At 37.9% G+C, this 18,071-nt stretch overlaps 1 protein-coding gene across 1 annotated transcript in view; it reads left to right on the top strand.

Moving 5' to 3' along the window:
* Positions 1-18,071, top strand: part of LOC108440365 (protein Atg16l2-like) — a 37,361-nt gene that overhangs the window by 10,717 nt on the left and 8,573 nt on the right. Inside the window, exons 8-14 of the mRNA XM_017719205.1 lie at positions 1,238-1,291; positions 2,095-2,200; positions 3,849-3,954; positions 5,199-5,269; positions 5,536-5,607; positions 6,920-7,040; positions 9,317-9,422. Of these exons, the coding sequence (XP_017574694.1) occupies positions 1,238-1,291; positions 2,095-2,200; positions 3,849-3,954; positions 5,199-5,269; positions 5,536-5,607; positions 6,920-7,040; positions 9,317-9,422 (636 nt within the window). The remainder of the gene's footprint in view (positions 1-1,237; positions 1,292-2,094; positions 2,201-3,848; positions 3,955-5,198; positions 5,270-5,535; positions 5,608-6,919; positions 7,041-9,316; positions 9,423-18,071) is intronic.

Genomic DNA, 18,071 nt, shown 5'->3' with positions numbered 1-18,071 from the left:
TTTAGTAAAGTATCTAGAAAGTATTTATTAGGATTAATAAGTCTTAATATGTTATGACTTGCATATTAGAATCAAGAGATCCAGAGAATAGTAGACATCCTTGCATGTTATAGAAGTGTGAATTGAAATTATAAAAACGATACTTCTGGTTCTAAAATCTGATTGGCGGAGGCACACATCATCGCTATTTCTCCCCAAAAAACTATCTCTTAGTATTTAGTATTTTTCTTTCTTTTTTTTGGACAACAATGATATCCAACCATTAAAATAGTGTAAATACACAGCCGGGACCGAAGTTATTAAGAGCTGCATTGTTGCATGGCGACTATAGCATATTTTACTGACTACATTACTTTGTGCAATAATTGTAATCATTAATAGTAAAAATAATATTTAGTAAGCATTAGTATATTTTGTCATATTTTATTTTGTCATTATGAAACTTAGCAGACCTCTTAACTGTTAAATCACTGTAATGCTCAGCCCTTATCGATTTAGTTTGGAGTTCTGGAAGCTGTAGTGCTCATGGAAGGCACAGGAGTTTTGACTGAAGCGCTCAGATCTCATGAGTTAGACACATGGAACCAGGAGCAGGAAATAATTAGATTATACTAAACATGGCTTGATGTGCATTGAGTAAATGGTGGACAGACAGCATGTATGGTATGTGTCCAAAAGTATCCAGACGGTCCTAATGAGCTAATTCAGATACTGTAAGATTTGCCTGTTGCTGACATAGGCGTTCAAATACACATGCACAGTTTGTAATAGTAAAGTACTGACCAATAGAATTAGACACTCCACACATGAGCCTAAGGTCTCCATGCCTAAATACTCCCAGCCAAACTTCATAGTAATCTTCCATCATTTAGTGAGAAGCCTTCCCAGAACAGTACAGGCTGTTCCTATTAATACCTTTGATTTCAGAAGAAACTGGATGAGTAGATGTGGAGTAGATGTCTGCGAACCTTTGGACATATATAGTATATAGTACAGAGTGATTTGGGGACAGCGTTTAATATTCAGTTGAGGTGGAGCAGCTGAGGTGTGAACGTGACACCTGTGACAGTGAGGCACTGGAATGACTATGAGGAGGTGGTCTATCCTCCTTGCAGATTCTTTGAAGTACACAACTTACCCAGACCTTTTATTTACGGTCTTTTATGTCTCCCTGTGTCTCTTCTGTGTTTCTTCATCTTCTTTTTTTGCCATCTGCTTTGATCACTGTTGCTCACAGGTCTGCTTCAGCAACCTCGCCCCGAATTCTCAGCTCCATCAGAGATCTGTTTGAGTAAGTTAGCCTTTTTTCTCTATTATTGTGCAAGTGTGCACTTGTAGACTGTGCATATACTATGATCACAGGACTGCTGTGAATATGAACACCACCTTTAGAGAATAGATCAGTGAAAGAACCCAAATGCATTCAGTAAGGTTGAGGTCTGGACCTGGGGGTTGTCAGTCCATTGTTCTGAGAGCAGCAGCAGCTTCTTTGTTTGATTTGCCAATTTTCCTCGTTTTTCTCTATTTGTGTTTCTTAGAAACAGCTTCTTGACAGCTACACATCCTTTCAGACTCATAGTGTTCAGTTGTCTTCTCACAGGATGGACAGAAACATCTATGGATTTTTTCAGAAATAAAGCAGCTTGATTTTCTCCTTTCTCTCAAAAATGAAAGCTTTAATTGCTGTTTATCTGATGGTGAAAGTTTCGAGGGTCTCCCAGTTCCTGCACAGTTGTTAAGAGTACCATTTTCTCTTTAGGTTTTAGTAAATGTTTTAACTCCAGATTTGGAAGCTCTTGCTTTTTTCATTTATTTTACCTTTCCTTATGAAAATATGTTATCTTACATCTGATGTCGTCAGAAATATCTACTGAAAACGAGGTGAACAACTTCAGGAATATACTGAATGTGAATGGTTGTCAAGTGCTGTGTATATCTTATGTTAATTGAGAAAATTGATTAGTAGCTAGGTCAGTCTTGTCAGCTCATTCACTTTTCTTGTTACTGCTTTCAAACAAATCAGAATATTTTTAAGCAGTGAACTACATTTAGTAAACATAGTACGTCCTGTGTGCATATTTTTGCTGTTCTCAGGAAGAAAAGGCGAGGCAATTCCGTTTGTAGTTTGGAAGAGGACTTCTGCGCTCCTCTAGGAATCTGTCTAGCTGCTAGAGTTCCAGCCAGAGCCATTTACACACTGGTAAGCGTTTGACTCTTGGAATTTATAAGCAACATAATAACATTTCCCCTAACAAAGAATATTTCATATGCTGGAAACATGCATGATATCAAATCACTTCAGATCAGAAGATTGGAAAGTGGTGTGTAAATCAATTTGTTTGCAAGTTTTAGGAAATCTGTATATCATGAAATCACATATTTGATGACAATTCAATTTAGTTTAATTGTTTTAGCACCGTTCAGAATTATGTTTAACCACACACTAAATACACTGGCGGAACTGTTTTAACAGTAGAGGTTGATTTGGATTTTTTGGTTTGAAAATAGAATTTTGTGTTGGCCAAAACAAAAGAGCTCATACTTCATACCCATACTAATTGATTACGATTGATTCCGAAATCAGTACAGTTGACCACCTGGCCACCTTCATACAAGTGCATCCCTATGTCTCAATTTGTTTTCGCTCCCATATAACTGACTACATAATAGTTATTCAGATTGAGTTATGAGTACATAGAGTGACTGATAGATACATCAGTAGAGAAAAGCATGAAGCATAAAGAGACTGATAAATAGATGAGACTTGTCTTTTTGACTTTATGTGTAAACTAGTGAAAGGAAGCTGGTGGTCCATGGTTGGTGTGGCTCTGGAGGGATAAAGGCTTGTGTGTGTCTCTGCAGAACAGAGTCCCTCTGTGCGACACTGCAGCTCTGTCACAGCTCTCAGCACACAGGGCCGTTTTTTAGTTCCACTGCACACTCTAGGACTAGATTAGCCACCCTGAGCTGCGGGAGTCCTTAATTGCACAAATGTCAGAATTTGCATATTGTGTGTTATTTTCAGCATGTGCAAATGAGAGTTAGGCCTGCACGTTTCCTCTGTTTTCTCTCCTCTCAGTAAATTGATACTGGGTGTTTTGAGATCTGAATGAGTAAAGACTGTTTAAGTTAGTGAAAGTTGGATGCACATTTTGTGTATTTAGTCCTTCGTAAACAACCATTGTCCATTGCCATTAAGGTTTTACATTTAATTTATTTTTCTTTGATTTTGCATTTCTAAATGAAAGACACTTTTGGCAGTAATATTTTTCTACAGCTATGCTTATGGGAAAGCAGTTGAATCAGTGCTTTTGTGTACAAACACGGTGAAAGCTGGCAATTTGAAAGCAAGTGAAAAGCATGGCTAGATCAGCATTTGAGCCAAACTAACTGAACAAAATTGTAATGTAAAAGAACCAGACAAGACCTGTCATTTTGCTTGCTTATAGGGCACTAAGCAGACATGAGCAAAACAGCTTACACCCAGGAAATGCCACCTTTCCTCAGACCATAATTTTCTATCATGGAAAGCAGTGTTTCACTCCCAAATGTATTATTCCCTATTCTTCTAATTTTTGTACTAAAGCAAATATACATATAATGTACGTATAGCAAATATACTAAAGAAAAAAAAATTGTGGAGCATTAAAAATAGGAAAAAAGTCCTCTTAGAAATTGTGGCGCAAGACTTCAATTTTCTGGACTAATCAGTTGGTCATGAAAACATTGTCTACACCTCATATCATTTGATTTTGGAAGTACAGTTTGAATCTGTATGAACACTAACCAGTGCTTTATTCTAAATGCTGCTGTGACTGATTTGAAAGAGTCTTTCTCTGTTGGTGCAGGACGCACATGAACTGGGAATCAATGCGGCCAGATTCAGCCCAAGATCAAACCTGCTGGCTACTGGAGGCACAGACAGAGTCATTAAACTGTGGGACATCAAAGCAGGTACAACACACTGCAACACTAAATTAGAAGCAGCTTTTCCATCTTACACTACAGCTTTAATGATCGCAAGAGAAACTACAAAATTCTCCCATTAGCAGCATCTACTAGCTGTTCAGACACACTGCTGTAGGTGTCATGTTGTTCTGGGCAGTATGCTGTGTGTGCTAGTAATTTTGGGATTTCTGTCACAGAGCAATATCGATTTCAGGGATGAACAAAGAAAAAAAAAATCCAGATTTGAGTGGATGTAGAAATATTACTGGTGTAATATTACTTGAGTAAAAGTAGAAGTAATCCCAATTATGTTTGCCAAGTAGCACCATTTTTCCATGTTTTTTATTTTTTAAATGGGTCAAACTGGCATTTCAAATTTGTACATGATCCCTGGCCTATTTCAAAATCAGAACATAAAATCAAATGAGCGCTACATTCAAGGTGTGACAGAAGCATTCAAGCACAAGTGTTAATGTTTTTGGCATCATTAAACTGCAACAGAGCCTGAGTAAAAATAATGAATTGGCTGATTGCCAATTGCATGTTTGGAAAAAAAATACACTGTGCATCTTTGATTAAAAGTAAAAGTACTATGAGCTATTACAGTAATTGCCATGTTATTTTGATGACATAAAAATGAAATGATCGTAGACCGTGTTAAGTCTTCATGTCTGCAGTCACACAAGCCTCCTTTCTAGAAATTGCTCTTCAAAATAAATGCCATAATGACTAATTAAGGTTTATAAGATGTTCTTTTAGCATATCCTTTCAGTGATTACATCAATGCTTTAATGACCTTTACTATTGCAAACATACTTATAAAGGAACTTATAAAGGAACCTTTTTGGTGCTATGTAGAACCATTCTTTGTGATGTGTTATCATATTTTCACTTACAAAATCAATAAAGCATGTAATTTGACCTGAAGTGTTCAAACTTTTGCATACACCTGTAGCTTAAGTATGTTTAAATGAAAAGAGAAGTAAGCAAAAATGTGTTATCATCTTGTTGATAATAATGTACACAGTTACTTTAAATCAGTAGATCATAAAAAGAACACAGTCACATGTTTAATGCAGTAAAAGTGTATTTTTAGAATTTAAGAAAATAAGAAATAGATGTGTATTGTATAGCTTTCAGAAAATGATTTGTGCAGCTGCAGCGTGGCGTGCTGTGCATGTGTCAGTCTCGAGACCACTCTAAAAAAGTTCGGTTGTAAAGAGAACGTGTTGCAATTTCTGTTCTTCTAGGTGTGCTGCACAACAGAGGGACACTAGAGGGGAGTAATGAGGGCATCACCAGCATTGAGTTTGACTCTACGGTATGAAAACACCATTTCTCCTTAGGAGGTCTTTGTGAGGAGCTCCCTTTGATTTCATTTAAATACAAGTATAGATTGTTTAAATGATTGGAACCCTGTTTATTTTTTGCTGAGATTCAGTTCTCCTGACTAATATCTGCAGGGGATGTGAATGCTCCTGGCTTAGTTAACTGTGCTGCAGTGCTGTGTGAGTGGGTGTCTTTGTGCTTTTAAGCCTGCCTGTATGTCTATTCATATATCTTCATATTATGTCCTACCTTCATCAGGGCACCCGAATATTAGCTGCGTCATACGACAAGTCAGCTCTGTTTTGGAGGCTGGATGACTGTGTTCCCAAGGTAACAGCGCCTCCCCTTCACCCCCCACCCCCCACCCGGTCTCGCCTGAGTGGTCCTCATATCTGCTGCAGTGTACTGTCTCCCCGAATCACTGTCTGCAGGGCTTCATCCACACAGAGCTGTTCCTGCTTAATTTCAGATGTGTAGTTTGAATTGATATGGCACTGACAGGAGAGAAAATGATCTCTTTTATATACTCAGTCTTGTCTTTTGATATTTTAGACTTGCTGAGCCTAGAGCTTTTTTTTTTTCGCAATGTGTCCAATTCAAATCAGATTTATATGTGCATACAGTTATTGGTGCTGCTCACATTTCTTTTGTTGATGGGTAAATGCTCTGTTAGCATAGATGCAATATGATTTGTGCATATATATATATATATATATATATATATATATATATATATATATATATATATTAATATAAAATATAGATGAGCACTGTTTTTGAAATGCACATACACTACTGTGCAAAAGTCTTTTTTTTTGTCTCACAAAATCTTCTAATGGGACCCAATGTTAAGCACGTCCTGCTACAAGTGCGCAAAACAAACGTAGCCTTGAGAACAATAGGAGGAAGTAAAAAAGACCTGCTGAGCCATCATTTCATCTCTTTTATGTGTTTGCATGGATTTTTCTTTTGAGGAATCCAGCAAGCCTTTAAAATGCTGTCCTTTCCAAATTGTAGAATTGTCCAGTGGTGCAGTTTTCCACTAGAGATCTTTGCACATTAAAGGTTATATTTGTGAGTAACAGAGCTGCTGTCAAAAACAGATATTGAAAGCAGTGCTGAAAGCAAAAAATATATTGAAAGATTAATAAACAAGGTCATATCTTTTATGTACCTGTACATATAAAATAGATCAGATATACTGCTTTTCACACAGGTCTCAAGACACCTGAGAAAATGTATGCTGTGTTTATATAGTGGTGTCGAATAGAGCGTTCCGTGCTTCATAGCAGCGGCTTGCAGTTCTATAAACGCTGCTGTTGTGATTGTATTACTGCATTTTCCACTGCTGCTTCATTCAAAAACATGGAACATCCAGTTTGCTGTTGTACGTCTACTGTCATGTAAATGCAGTATTAGACTTGTATTTTATATTGTATATTTATTGTATTATTGTATTGTATTTGTATTGTATATTGTATTTTGGCTCTGGTTGTACAAGTAGGAGGGCTATAGTGAAGAGTTATCATTCAAGAGGAATATCCTAGATGCGTTTGTGTATTTGAGGTAGAGAGAGACACTGAGGAGACAGCTTGTAAATATGAGCTCTGGTTAATTTCACCTCTGTGCTCTGTTATTGTAGTTTACGCTGACAGGCCATTCTCGCAAAGTGACCGCAGCCAGGTTTAAGTGCAACTACAGGCAGGTGGTGACAGGGAGCGCTGATAGAACAGTGAAGATCTGGGACCTGCACCGTGCTGCCTGTAAGTCTCTTACACATACCTCTACATAATGTCAGTCTAGTTGTCAAATTGACAGGTGTATTTTAATGCAACACATACAGTGTACTTATGGATTTATCACACTTAGAGCAAGGGTGGTTATTGTACTCATTAATTTACAATGGGATGTATCTGAAAGGCTAATTATAAATTCAGTACAAATACAAACCTTAAGTTGAAACAGTATTTGAAATGCTAATTAAGAAACAGAAAGCAGTCTTTGACCTGTGTTCAGTTGAAAACACTTAATTAGATCCTTTTTTTTTTTTTTGATGTCCACTTCCAAAAAGTTGTGAAAGGTAAATGTTTACAACTGTGTTATATCACCTTTCCTTTTAACACTTTTAACACAAAAATGTTTGGGGATTGAAGACACCAATTGAGCCAGTTTTGAAAACCAGTTTATTTTGTCATTCTTCTGTTGTACACGTCTTCAGTTGTGCGACTGTACTAGACTTTAGTGCATATTATGCACTTCATAGTGCACCACATTTTTTCAATTGGATACAGATCTGGAGTGCATGCAGACCAATCTAAGCATGGGGTGTCCTTGAAAAAGTCTGTAAAGCAGCACATATTGCTTAAAAATGTGTAAATATCTCTCAGCGATAGCTACCTTCACAGAAAACGCAAGTTACCCATGGACTCTTATTAATACACCCCCATACCATGACAGACACCCTTTCTGGGTGTGTGAAGTTAATGCATCTAACACAGAATGTGGTACGTTTACGTTCCATATCTAAAGACACTGAAGATGTAACCTTGAGACAACATTCCTAGTGTTAACCATGTCCCAACTTTTTTGTAACTTAATTGTGTTATAGATATAAATGTCATAAGGAGCTTATAAAAAATACCTTATCTTTGTACTGTTTTTAAATACAGGACAAAGTGGGTTTACAAATCAATTACAAATGCTTTACAAAGCAATTACAAATGCTTGATGTATTTTACATACTGTCACAACCTTTTTGGAATTGAGGTTTGTAGATTCCGGCTCCAAATTGAAAGTAATGTTGTGATAACATTACTCGACTAAGCATTTCATTGTGTGGCTGAGATTTACACAGGGAAATGTACATGTTTGCTTATTAACAGTGGGCAAACATGATTGTTTATATGTTGCAAACAAGTGAATGGTGTTATGAAGCTACGTGTGTCACACAACAAACATGTTTTGGCCAACTGATAGTGCTTGGAGTCGGGGGATAGACTGTATATTTCACTTTCTTAGTGAATCTTTTTTTAACTAGCTTGAAACTGATTTTTTAATTCTCTGCCCAAAGTGTATGTGATGCAGGTTTTTGAAAGCTTCATTAGCTTTTCCTTCACAGGCAGCTCTCAAAGCTTTCTGCTTTATGCAGACTGACACCAAAGCTAACTACGTCAGGACTTGAAATAGTCCTGTCAGCATTCCACTAGGTGTAGTTTTGCCTGAAAGATATATATTATACTATTCAGTAGGTTTATAAAACAAGGTGTAGCACTGCATGTGCTCAAGGAGGATGCTGGAGGCAGGGTTTATGGTGGCAGCAGCCATTACTTTTAATTTCTCACACAATAAACGAAGTACACACAACCTACATCATGCTGGCCACTTTTCAGTGGCTTCTACTGAGTCCTTTCTCACAGGAGCTTTTCAGCTCTTTGTCTTCTTGTTGCTGCTGCTTGTCCCCCTCTCACTCTGTTCCCGCTCAGCTCTTTTTAAAGGCGCTCAGGCTGCCCACCAGATGAGAATCAACTGGCTCTCATTAAGGGCAGTGTGAGCACCGGAGCCGAGAGGGAACGAGAGCTCGCTGCTACGCCTCCTCGTTATCACCCCCAGCTGGCAGCTCAGCCGCCTGGGTCAAACATAGTGGCCTCGTTGTGTAACAGGGGGCGGGGCCCAGGCGGTGGAGCTTGGGACTCACTCCTTGCTCTGGTGCCTCTCGTAGCTGGCACCAGCGTCACTCCCGCACATTGGGGGAGCTTGGGCTTTGCACTCTGCCCCCTCCACACTAGTGGCTCTCTCCCTGGCGTCCTCGCTGAGGTGCGTCGCCACTGAGTGTTTGGGCCCCGCCTTTATCCCGCCTCTCTTGGCTATCATCATCGGGGCCCAGGGGGCGGGCGCAAGCCACACAAGCTAATTGGGTAATTAAGCATTTAAATCAAGCTTATAAGTACAGTTAGACAGTGTAATCAGCTATTTTCTATCAAGTGGATGTAAATGTGCTCACCTGTACTTGTTGCTCATATTGTCTTTCTCTGTCTTTCAGGCATACAAACCATTGAGGTGTTGTCGTACTGCAGTGATGTGGTGTGCTCTGAGTATTACATCATTAGCGGCCATTATGACAGAAAAATACGTTTCTGGGACAGCAGGTAGGGAGACACCACGCAAATAATGAAAGTAATTTGTTACCACTTATACAGATGTTTCAAGAGGTAGAGCAGGCTAAAATAATCACTGTGTGCTTAGTAAAGCATTCAGCTCCAGAGGGACTCTAGCTGTAGCTGTTTCATGTAAGTAAATGTAGGTGGTGAAGTGAACATTGTCTAAACAGAGTTTATTTAAAACAAAATGTTAATTCCATTAAATGTCAATGATATTTTTAATTTAATACCTTTTATTACATGCCATGCCACCATTTACACGGGGTCGAGAATAATACTAAAGTATTCGACTTAAGTATTATTTTTAAAGAATTGTATTTTAAGTACGTATTATTGAAACTGAATACTTGTATGATTATATTACTGGCTACTTTTAGTATGATCTTCGAAGTACTTTTTAAAAGTCACAGTCTAAGAGGTTTTGCTCTTTTTTTCTACTGGCAGTCCGTTGAGTTAGCGCACATTTTAATTAGTTTTTATATTAAACATCTGCCGAATTATTCCACATTTACTTGAGCTACAAATTTTTAATAGTGTTTTCACTTAAGTGCACGTTTTCTGCTTTGTACTTTTTCCTAGAGGTGGGTGATTTGGAAAAAGTCTAATATTGCAATACTTCAATAAATGTTCACAACTCACGACTTGTCACTATTTTTATTTTTTTCAAACAGCAGTTGGAACAGAGAAAGAAAGAGTCAGTAGTGCTACATTTAAAAAATACTGTCAACAACTGTGAAAACACTAATTCGTATTTAATATTTTGCTTTTTAATGCAGTGTTGCATTAAAAAGTTAAACAGGACAAATTATGCTCTCTTTATAATGAAGCATGCAGTTAGTGTTCTACAATTATTGTTCATATGCACAGCGTGTTCAGAAAGCATATGGTATTATGACATAATTTATCACAATAACTATATATATTGTCTGATTGCCCAGCCCTCGTTTTTGTCCCCTGCATATTTTCAAGTTACTGTTTTTTGTCTTCCCATGTTTGTACCAAGTTGTTGTCTGAGTGTTAATTGTGAATGTGTGGTTTGGTGGGAGAGAGCTCTAATGGATCTGGGAAGAGCTGCTGTTCCGCTGGCCTCTTCAGCATTTTCATAATCTCATTTAATGGAACTGAAATTCAGCCTTAGAAGAATTTCACATGCTGTGAGCCTATGACTGATTCCGTGCAGTGTGTCTTTGAAGAGATGAGAAGTGAAATGTTGGTGTCAGAAAGTATGCAGAGCAGGAAGTGTTTACAGTCCACTCTGATGTGGGAATCTAATGCAGACTTGAGGCGAAAGAGAAACACAGTCCAGAAAATCAACAACGCTGAATAATGTGTCGTTGCACTGTGGCTGAGTTTGTGAGAGAGAAAGCAAACGAGAGAAATATTTGAGGGAGAAAATGCGTTGAATTCAAGACGGTCAATATTGATTGATTAGAAATTTGTAAATTAGTCAGATGACTAAATAATATTCATTAAATAATCTAAAAAATGGATTTACCTGAACTATATGAAATTTCAAACATCCAAAAAATGTATTAGAAAAAGAAAAACAAGGAAGTTTAAAATCAACCTCAGATTAAAACGGACATTGTTACCTTGTTTTTTGATGTCCCTGGTCATATTCAGAAGCATTTATCATATCAGGATAATTTCAAATACACAATTCTCTTGTACATTTTTGTAGTAATGTCCCATCAGAGTGTAATGATTTTCACCCATAAATGTATTCAAAATTTTGATCACATCAGTAGGTGAAGAAAAAAAAAGCTGATATGATGTGTCATCCTCCCTCCCACCATATTAGGCCTATCACTTGGCAAAAATGCTCATCTAGCTCAGAGACTCTCTCTAACATGTATGCAACTGTATACAAAAGTTTGGCACCCCTGTTCGAATTGCATAGCATTGCAGATAAAATGTAATTTGACCAGGCGTGACCAGCTTTTGTATAGTATTAAGCGACCATTATTAGTTCCACAATGGGGAAATTTCACCTCTGCAATCTAACCCATCTGTGCAGTGAAACACCACATACACACTAGTGAACACACACACTAGGGGGCAGTGAGCACACTTGCCCGGAGCAGTGGGCATCCCTATCTGCAGCGCCAGGGTCAGGTGCCTTGTTCAAGGGCATTTCAGTCACGTACCGTCGGCTCAGGGGATCGAACCGGCGATCTTCTGGTCATATAGCTGATTCCCTAACCTCCGGTCCACAACTGTCCCCATATGACTGTGTAGTACTGTGCAATAGTCTTAACATTGTTTAAAAACATTTTTTGTGGTGTGTGCTTATAAAAACATCACATTTCCTAAGAACTAATGCAAAAAAGAAACGCACACACACACACAAAATTTTGTTGTTTTCAAAAAATTAGTTGAGATGTTGGGAGCAAGTGTGAAGAACAAAGTTTGGCTCCAGATTTCTCATGGACGCCTCCAGCTTCACATGAATTTGTAAAATTCCATTACATCATCAGCACATCTGCTGTATCATGTTCATGCACTGATTTCCCAAACCAGGTAATAGATGACAACTGCAAATAATACTGGACTGCTATGAGGAGAGGTTTGAAAATGGTAAAAGTAACACTTTTGCATATGTACAATCGCTAGTTACTGTAATAGTATTTGTTGTATATATTCTAACATTAGTATTTTTCTTAACTAAGAAATGATTACTGTCCAGATAAACAGCTTTTTAATTTTACTCTTTTGCACAGTACATTATATATAATAGTGTTTTTTTTTCTTTCTTTTCATAAGGCAGACGTCATCTAGTACTGTTTCACTGAAGCGAACTGTGTTGGTGAGCTTCTCTTTAATTAAACTGTGACAGATAACCCTTACTGTCCCTCCCATCTCCCTGTCTAAGCAGGGCTGAGGGTCTAGAAGTTGCGTGGCCTCCGGTGGGTGTGTAATTAGCTGTGGTGAGAGACGGCTTGTTAACACTTTGTTCTTAATGCAGTAGACTGATAGCCCTGCAGGTGTGTTCATAGCGGTTTGCTATATTTACTGCTTAACATCTGCTCCTCACTCTCTCTCTTCTGCAACACTTATGTGGTGCACAGCAATGTCTGGAGCTGAATATAAGTAGACAGTAGTTACAGACTCCTCTTTATCTGAGGTAGAAAAGTCATTTCAGACTTGGCACATTTACATTGGTTTTAATCTCTTCGTTATAGCAGTTTCCTTTATTATAAATCCAGTAAAGCCATCCACTAGTTGATAATCAGTTGTTGTAGCATTGTTAGTCAACTAACATTCTCTTAGCAGACAATTGCATTGATTAATTGATTAATACATACTTCATGCTTTCTTTATTACTATAATGACCTACTTATAAAACACAAGTGAGTAACCAGTAGTTATATTAGTATAGTAGGAATAGGTGTAGTTTATGAAGTATACATTACTGTTAAAAAGTTTAGAATCAATATTTTCAATAATGTTAAAATCAATTTGGTTGCAGAAGTGTATAAATTAATTCTAATACATTGGTCCTGTACAACATCACAAGTTCCAATAATAAATCAATGACTAGGATACTATGAAACTGTAAATGAACTTTTCTAGAATGATGAACCGAGCTGAAGAAGATTCTTTAATGACTGAGGATGCTGTTTAACAGCAACATCAAGAATGATGTTGGAATAAAATTGATATCCTGAATTCTTCATAATGGAACATTGCAAAAAATCTATGTCAGTAGATAATAATAGTATATTCTTGATTATTTTAATGACTTCATGTTCACTTGACTCATAAAATACTGGATAAAATATATGAATGCACAAATACACTATATTGCCAAAAGTATTCACTCACCCATCCAGATCATTGTATTCAGGTGTTCCAATCACTTCTATGGCCAGAGGTGTATACAACCAAGCACCTGGGCATGCAGACAGCTTCTATAAACATTTGTGAAAGAATGGGTCGCTCTCAGGAGCTCCGTGAATTCCAGCATGGTACCGTGATAGGGCGCCAACTGTGCAACTAGTCCAGTTGTGAAATTTCCTCACTGCTAAATATTCCACAGTCAACTGTCAGTGGTATTGTAAGAAAGTGGAAACAATTGGGAATGACAACAACTCAGCCACAAAGTGGTAGGTCACGCAAAATGACGGTCGAGACGTGAAGACATGTTCTTTGGCGTGACGAATCATGCTTCTCCTTCTGGCAATCCGATGGATGAGTCTGGGTTTGGTGGTTGCCAGGAGAACAGTACTTGTCTGAATGCGCTGTGCCAAATGTAAAGTGGAGGGGGGACTATGGTGTGGGGTTGTTTTTCAGGAGTTGGGCTCGGCCCCTTAGTTCCAGTGAAAGGAACTCTTAATGCTTCAGCAGACCAAGAGATTTTGGACAATTTCATGCTCCCAACTTTGTGAGAACAGTTCGAGAATGTCCTCTTCCTGTTCCAACATGACTGCACACCAGTGCACAAAGCAAAGTCCATAAAGACATGGATGAGCGAGTTTGGTGTGAAAGAACTTGACTGGCCTGCACAGAGTCCTGACCTCAACCCGATAGAACACCTTTGGGATAAATTAGAGCGGAGACTGTGAGCCAGGCCTTCTCGCCCAACATCAGTGTCTGACCTCACAAATGTGCTTCTGGAAGAACGGTCAAAAATTCCCATAAACACGGTCCTAACTCTTGTGGAAAGCCTTCCCAGAAGAGGTGAAGCTGTTATAGCTGCTAAGGGTGGGCTGACATCGTATTAAACCCTATGGATTAAGAATGGGATGACACTCAAGTTCATATGTGTGTGAAGGCAGATGAGCGAATACCTTTGGCAATATAGTGTATGTTTTGGGTAATGGTTTTGTAATATTTAAATCACATTTTTACAAGTTATTATTCTATATGTTATTGTTTGCTGTCCAGTGTCGACCAGAGCAGGACAGATTCCCTTTTGAGTCTTGGTTCCTTTCAAGGTTTCTTCCTCTTGCTTTTAGGAAGTTTTCCTTGCCACTGTCACCATTGGTGATGCTAATGGGAGCTCAACCTGGATTTTTTTCTGTAAAGCTGCTTTGTGACAACGCCTGTTGTGAAAAGCACTGTAAACTTTGACTTTACTTGCTTTGACTTGACTATATAAAAAATTTTACTTTGGCAAGTGATTTTGAACACTAGCCTAGAGAAGCAGTGTGTGTATTATTTGCATATTATTTGCATATTATTTATTTGTTCATTTTGTAAATCTATTCATTAAGAAATACACACATTTAAAAAAGTAGAAAGAAAAGTAATAAAAACACTTGCATTAGCATATAAAGTCAACTCAACTGAGTGTTTATATTAGGAGTATGGTCATTTTAATTTCCTTAGTCTGTTGTTTCCTATATTATGTCATTAGGTTATTAACTGTTTCAGAGGTGTAGAGAAAGTGGAGCAATTAGTTTGATTTTAGACAAATCTTTTAGTGGATGGTGAAAATCCTCAGTCAAGAGTAGCCCTAAAATGTACACCCCAAACTTTTAGTGTCAAGCCTTCTCCACTGTGTGTGTAGAGGTAGAAACCTCTTCAGCGGTGGTCTGGTGGAGCAGTCGTTATTAGATGATCATTGTGCAATTAGTCATTATGTAATATTCTTGTGCATAACCACAAGGAATGCCATATGGTTAGCAGTAATAACAAAATATTGTTTCATAAGCACACACAGTGAGTCTGTAAGAAATTGCTCAGTGATACAGTTTTTGTTTTGTTCTCCAGCACATTAGATTTGTTAGAGTTTATTAGATTTGTCGTACCAAGACAGGCTTCAGTAACAAGTGCATATATCAGTCAGAACAATGGTGTTTCAATGAACATACTTTACAGTGCATATGTGCATACATTGAAACACACCATTTATATACACCCTTGAAGTTTTCTTCAGGAAAGGCAGTGGATACATATCTGTGGGAGCTCTGAGCAGTGTGTGTGTAGATGTATATATAAACACACACACAGATGGGCCATTATGGCCATCTGCCTAATATGCTGTTCGTCCTTCGCATGACAAACTGCTCTGACCTGCCAAGGCATGGAATCTACAAGAGCTCTGAAGGTGCCCTGTGGTATCTGGCACCAAGATGTTAGAAGCAGATCCCTTAAGTTCTATAAGTTACAAGGTGGAGCTACCCAAGATCAGATTTCTTGTTCCAGCATATCCCATATTGGAGGCCAGGGCAACGCATTCATTAAGTTCCTCTAACCATTTCCAAACAGTGTGTGCAGTATGGCAAGGTGTATTATCCTGCTGAAAGATGCCATTGCTATCAGGGAATACCACTGCCATGAAGGAGTCTACCAGCAGAAGCATCACTCAGAGCGTCATAATTCCTGCCCTGGTTTGCCTACTTTAAACAGTGCATACTGGTGCCATCCCAGGAAGACAGAGCAAACATACCCAGTCGTACCTGCAATGTAAAAGAGAACAGGACTGATCAGACCATGCAACCTTCTTCCATTGCTCCTAGGTCCAGTTCTGATGCTTATGTGTCCATTGTGCCACATTAGCCTTTCCGTCTGTTTGGACCAGATGGGACAGCACTTGTTACCCTCATGATGAGCCTTGTACCCTTATATTCCTGTAGCTTTATACATCTATAAAATGAACTGTAAAATAACCTTAGGTTTTATTAATCCTGTGCGAATCTATGCTAGTAAATATTCTATTATATCCTATCCTTTAAAAGTAGTTAGTAGATTTTTCAAGTATCGAGACAATTCAAGAAGGATTTACTTGTATTCTCTGTGGTCATCAAGCAAAATCAAGCCAAAATGTACTGTGTATGACTCATACATCATGCATTCATTTAAGACATCCAGGTTAGATAGTTGGGGTAAATAAAATTATTAATAAATCAAATGTTTGCAGGTTTTATACTTCTGAGCAGTGAAACATATTGCATAAGAACTTTTTTGATGTGTCTGCAATGCATATGGTAAAGTAGTCACTCCTGTTTCTGTGATTTATAAAGTGTATGCATGGATACTGACATACTCGATTAACCATTTGAAGTGGCAGTAGTCAAATACTGAAATCTCTATTCAGGTGTTCGGGTATTATCACAGGAAGACAAAAAATATAGACGAGACCAGCAGTTCAATAAAATGCCATTTTATGTTTTAACAAGACTGTGAAATGTTATGGTTTTGCTCGTATTTGTGAGTAACTATATTACACTGTCACTCAAACACAAGTGAGTGCGTTGCCAAGCACACATTGCTAAGGATGTGATTGAGAAGTTTGTGGCTTTATTACAAACTATTCTAACTGCTCTAGCTGATGTTTGCTATAGTTTTAGCTTGTGTCTAAAGATGCAGCCTCTGTTACTCCAATCCAAATTACACATTTAAGTAATAAAACATTTCTGAGTGTGTTCCTCGGCTTGCTGCTAAACTTTCATTTTTTTAATCTCTTAACATCAGAGAGGATTAAGAAATGCAGAGCTAGGTTAGATTTAACAGGCCCATGCTTAAGATCGTAGTGTAACAGTACAGACATTTCACAATATGTATTGTAAGATAATAAAAACGAAGTTCTAGCATTCATTTTGTGTTTATTTTCATTTTAGTCAAAGACCAGTAGCACCCAATGAAAGTGTAATTAATCAATTATTAAGTATACGCAGTGCTTTGGGTGCATCATAGAGTTTTTTTTTTTCTCTTCTTTTGTCACTCTTGAAAAGTTGTGGGGTGAAAAAATAGTTTAAACCATTCCAATTTCTTAATATATCTGATACCACAGATATTTGTATCATACGTCATAAGATCTAACTGTGTTTGATTCACAGTGATGTCTTTTAACCTCTTTTAACAAAAAAATCAAGACATTTAAAATGAAAAACGTTTATAAATGTATCTTCGCTGGCTTTCTGTAGCTGTGTGTAGGTTGTCAGCAGGCATGTTGCATTTTAAGCCAAAGACTAGTCAGAACAGCCGTGTGATCTGTGTGTGTTGTCCAGTACTATAATCAGCATGCTTCTGCTTCTGCACATTTTGAGGTTTAAAAATGAGCCTATTATTCACACCATGGCTGAGCCCTTGACATCTCTCATTCACTCCCAGCAACAGTAACCTCCAGCTGCTGCTGTGCTGGCAACTCGTCTGTCGCCTAGCAACTATCGGCCCACATACTAATTGTCTCTTCAAGTCTCTGTAATAGGTGATTTGTGCTGTGTTATGACATCTGTAAGAAAAAAAAAGTGCAGTGCTTTGCTGATTTGACAGATTTGTTCCAGAGTAAGACTTGTATGTGGTGACTTTATGGTCATATGCTTACTTAGTATTTGTTCTAAACTCATAAATTACTCGTTTCATGAGGGTGCACATTTGTAAGTCATTTAGTTAGCTTCTTTTGCTTCAGCACAAACATGCACTGTTATGTTTTCATTTTAATGCATTCCTCACCAGCATAAAGCTAAGGCTATATAAGCTTTCACACGAGTCTCCAGCTCTGTGCAAAAGTGAATCAATCAGGATGCAATGAGACGGATTGAAATCAATAAAATCAATTTGTTTAAAGGTATAATAGAGTATATAGGTGCTCAGAGACCTAAAACCACCAGGGAAGGTCATCTAATTTATTATCTTCATGGGTCTTTTGGTGGTGCTAGGGTATAGGCTTTTAGAAAAGTAGTGGAATAT

Source organism: Pygocentrus nattereri, chromosome 17, assembly GCF_015220715.1.
Source record: "Pygocentrus nattereri isolate fPygNat1 chromosome 17, fPygNat1.pri, whole genome shotgun sequence".
Lineage (NCBI taxonomy): Eukaryota > Metazoa > Chordata > Actinopteri > Characiformes > Serrasalmidae > Pygocentrus > Pygocentrus nattereri.
This window is presented reverse-complemented; position numbering and strand designations above follow the sequence as displayed.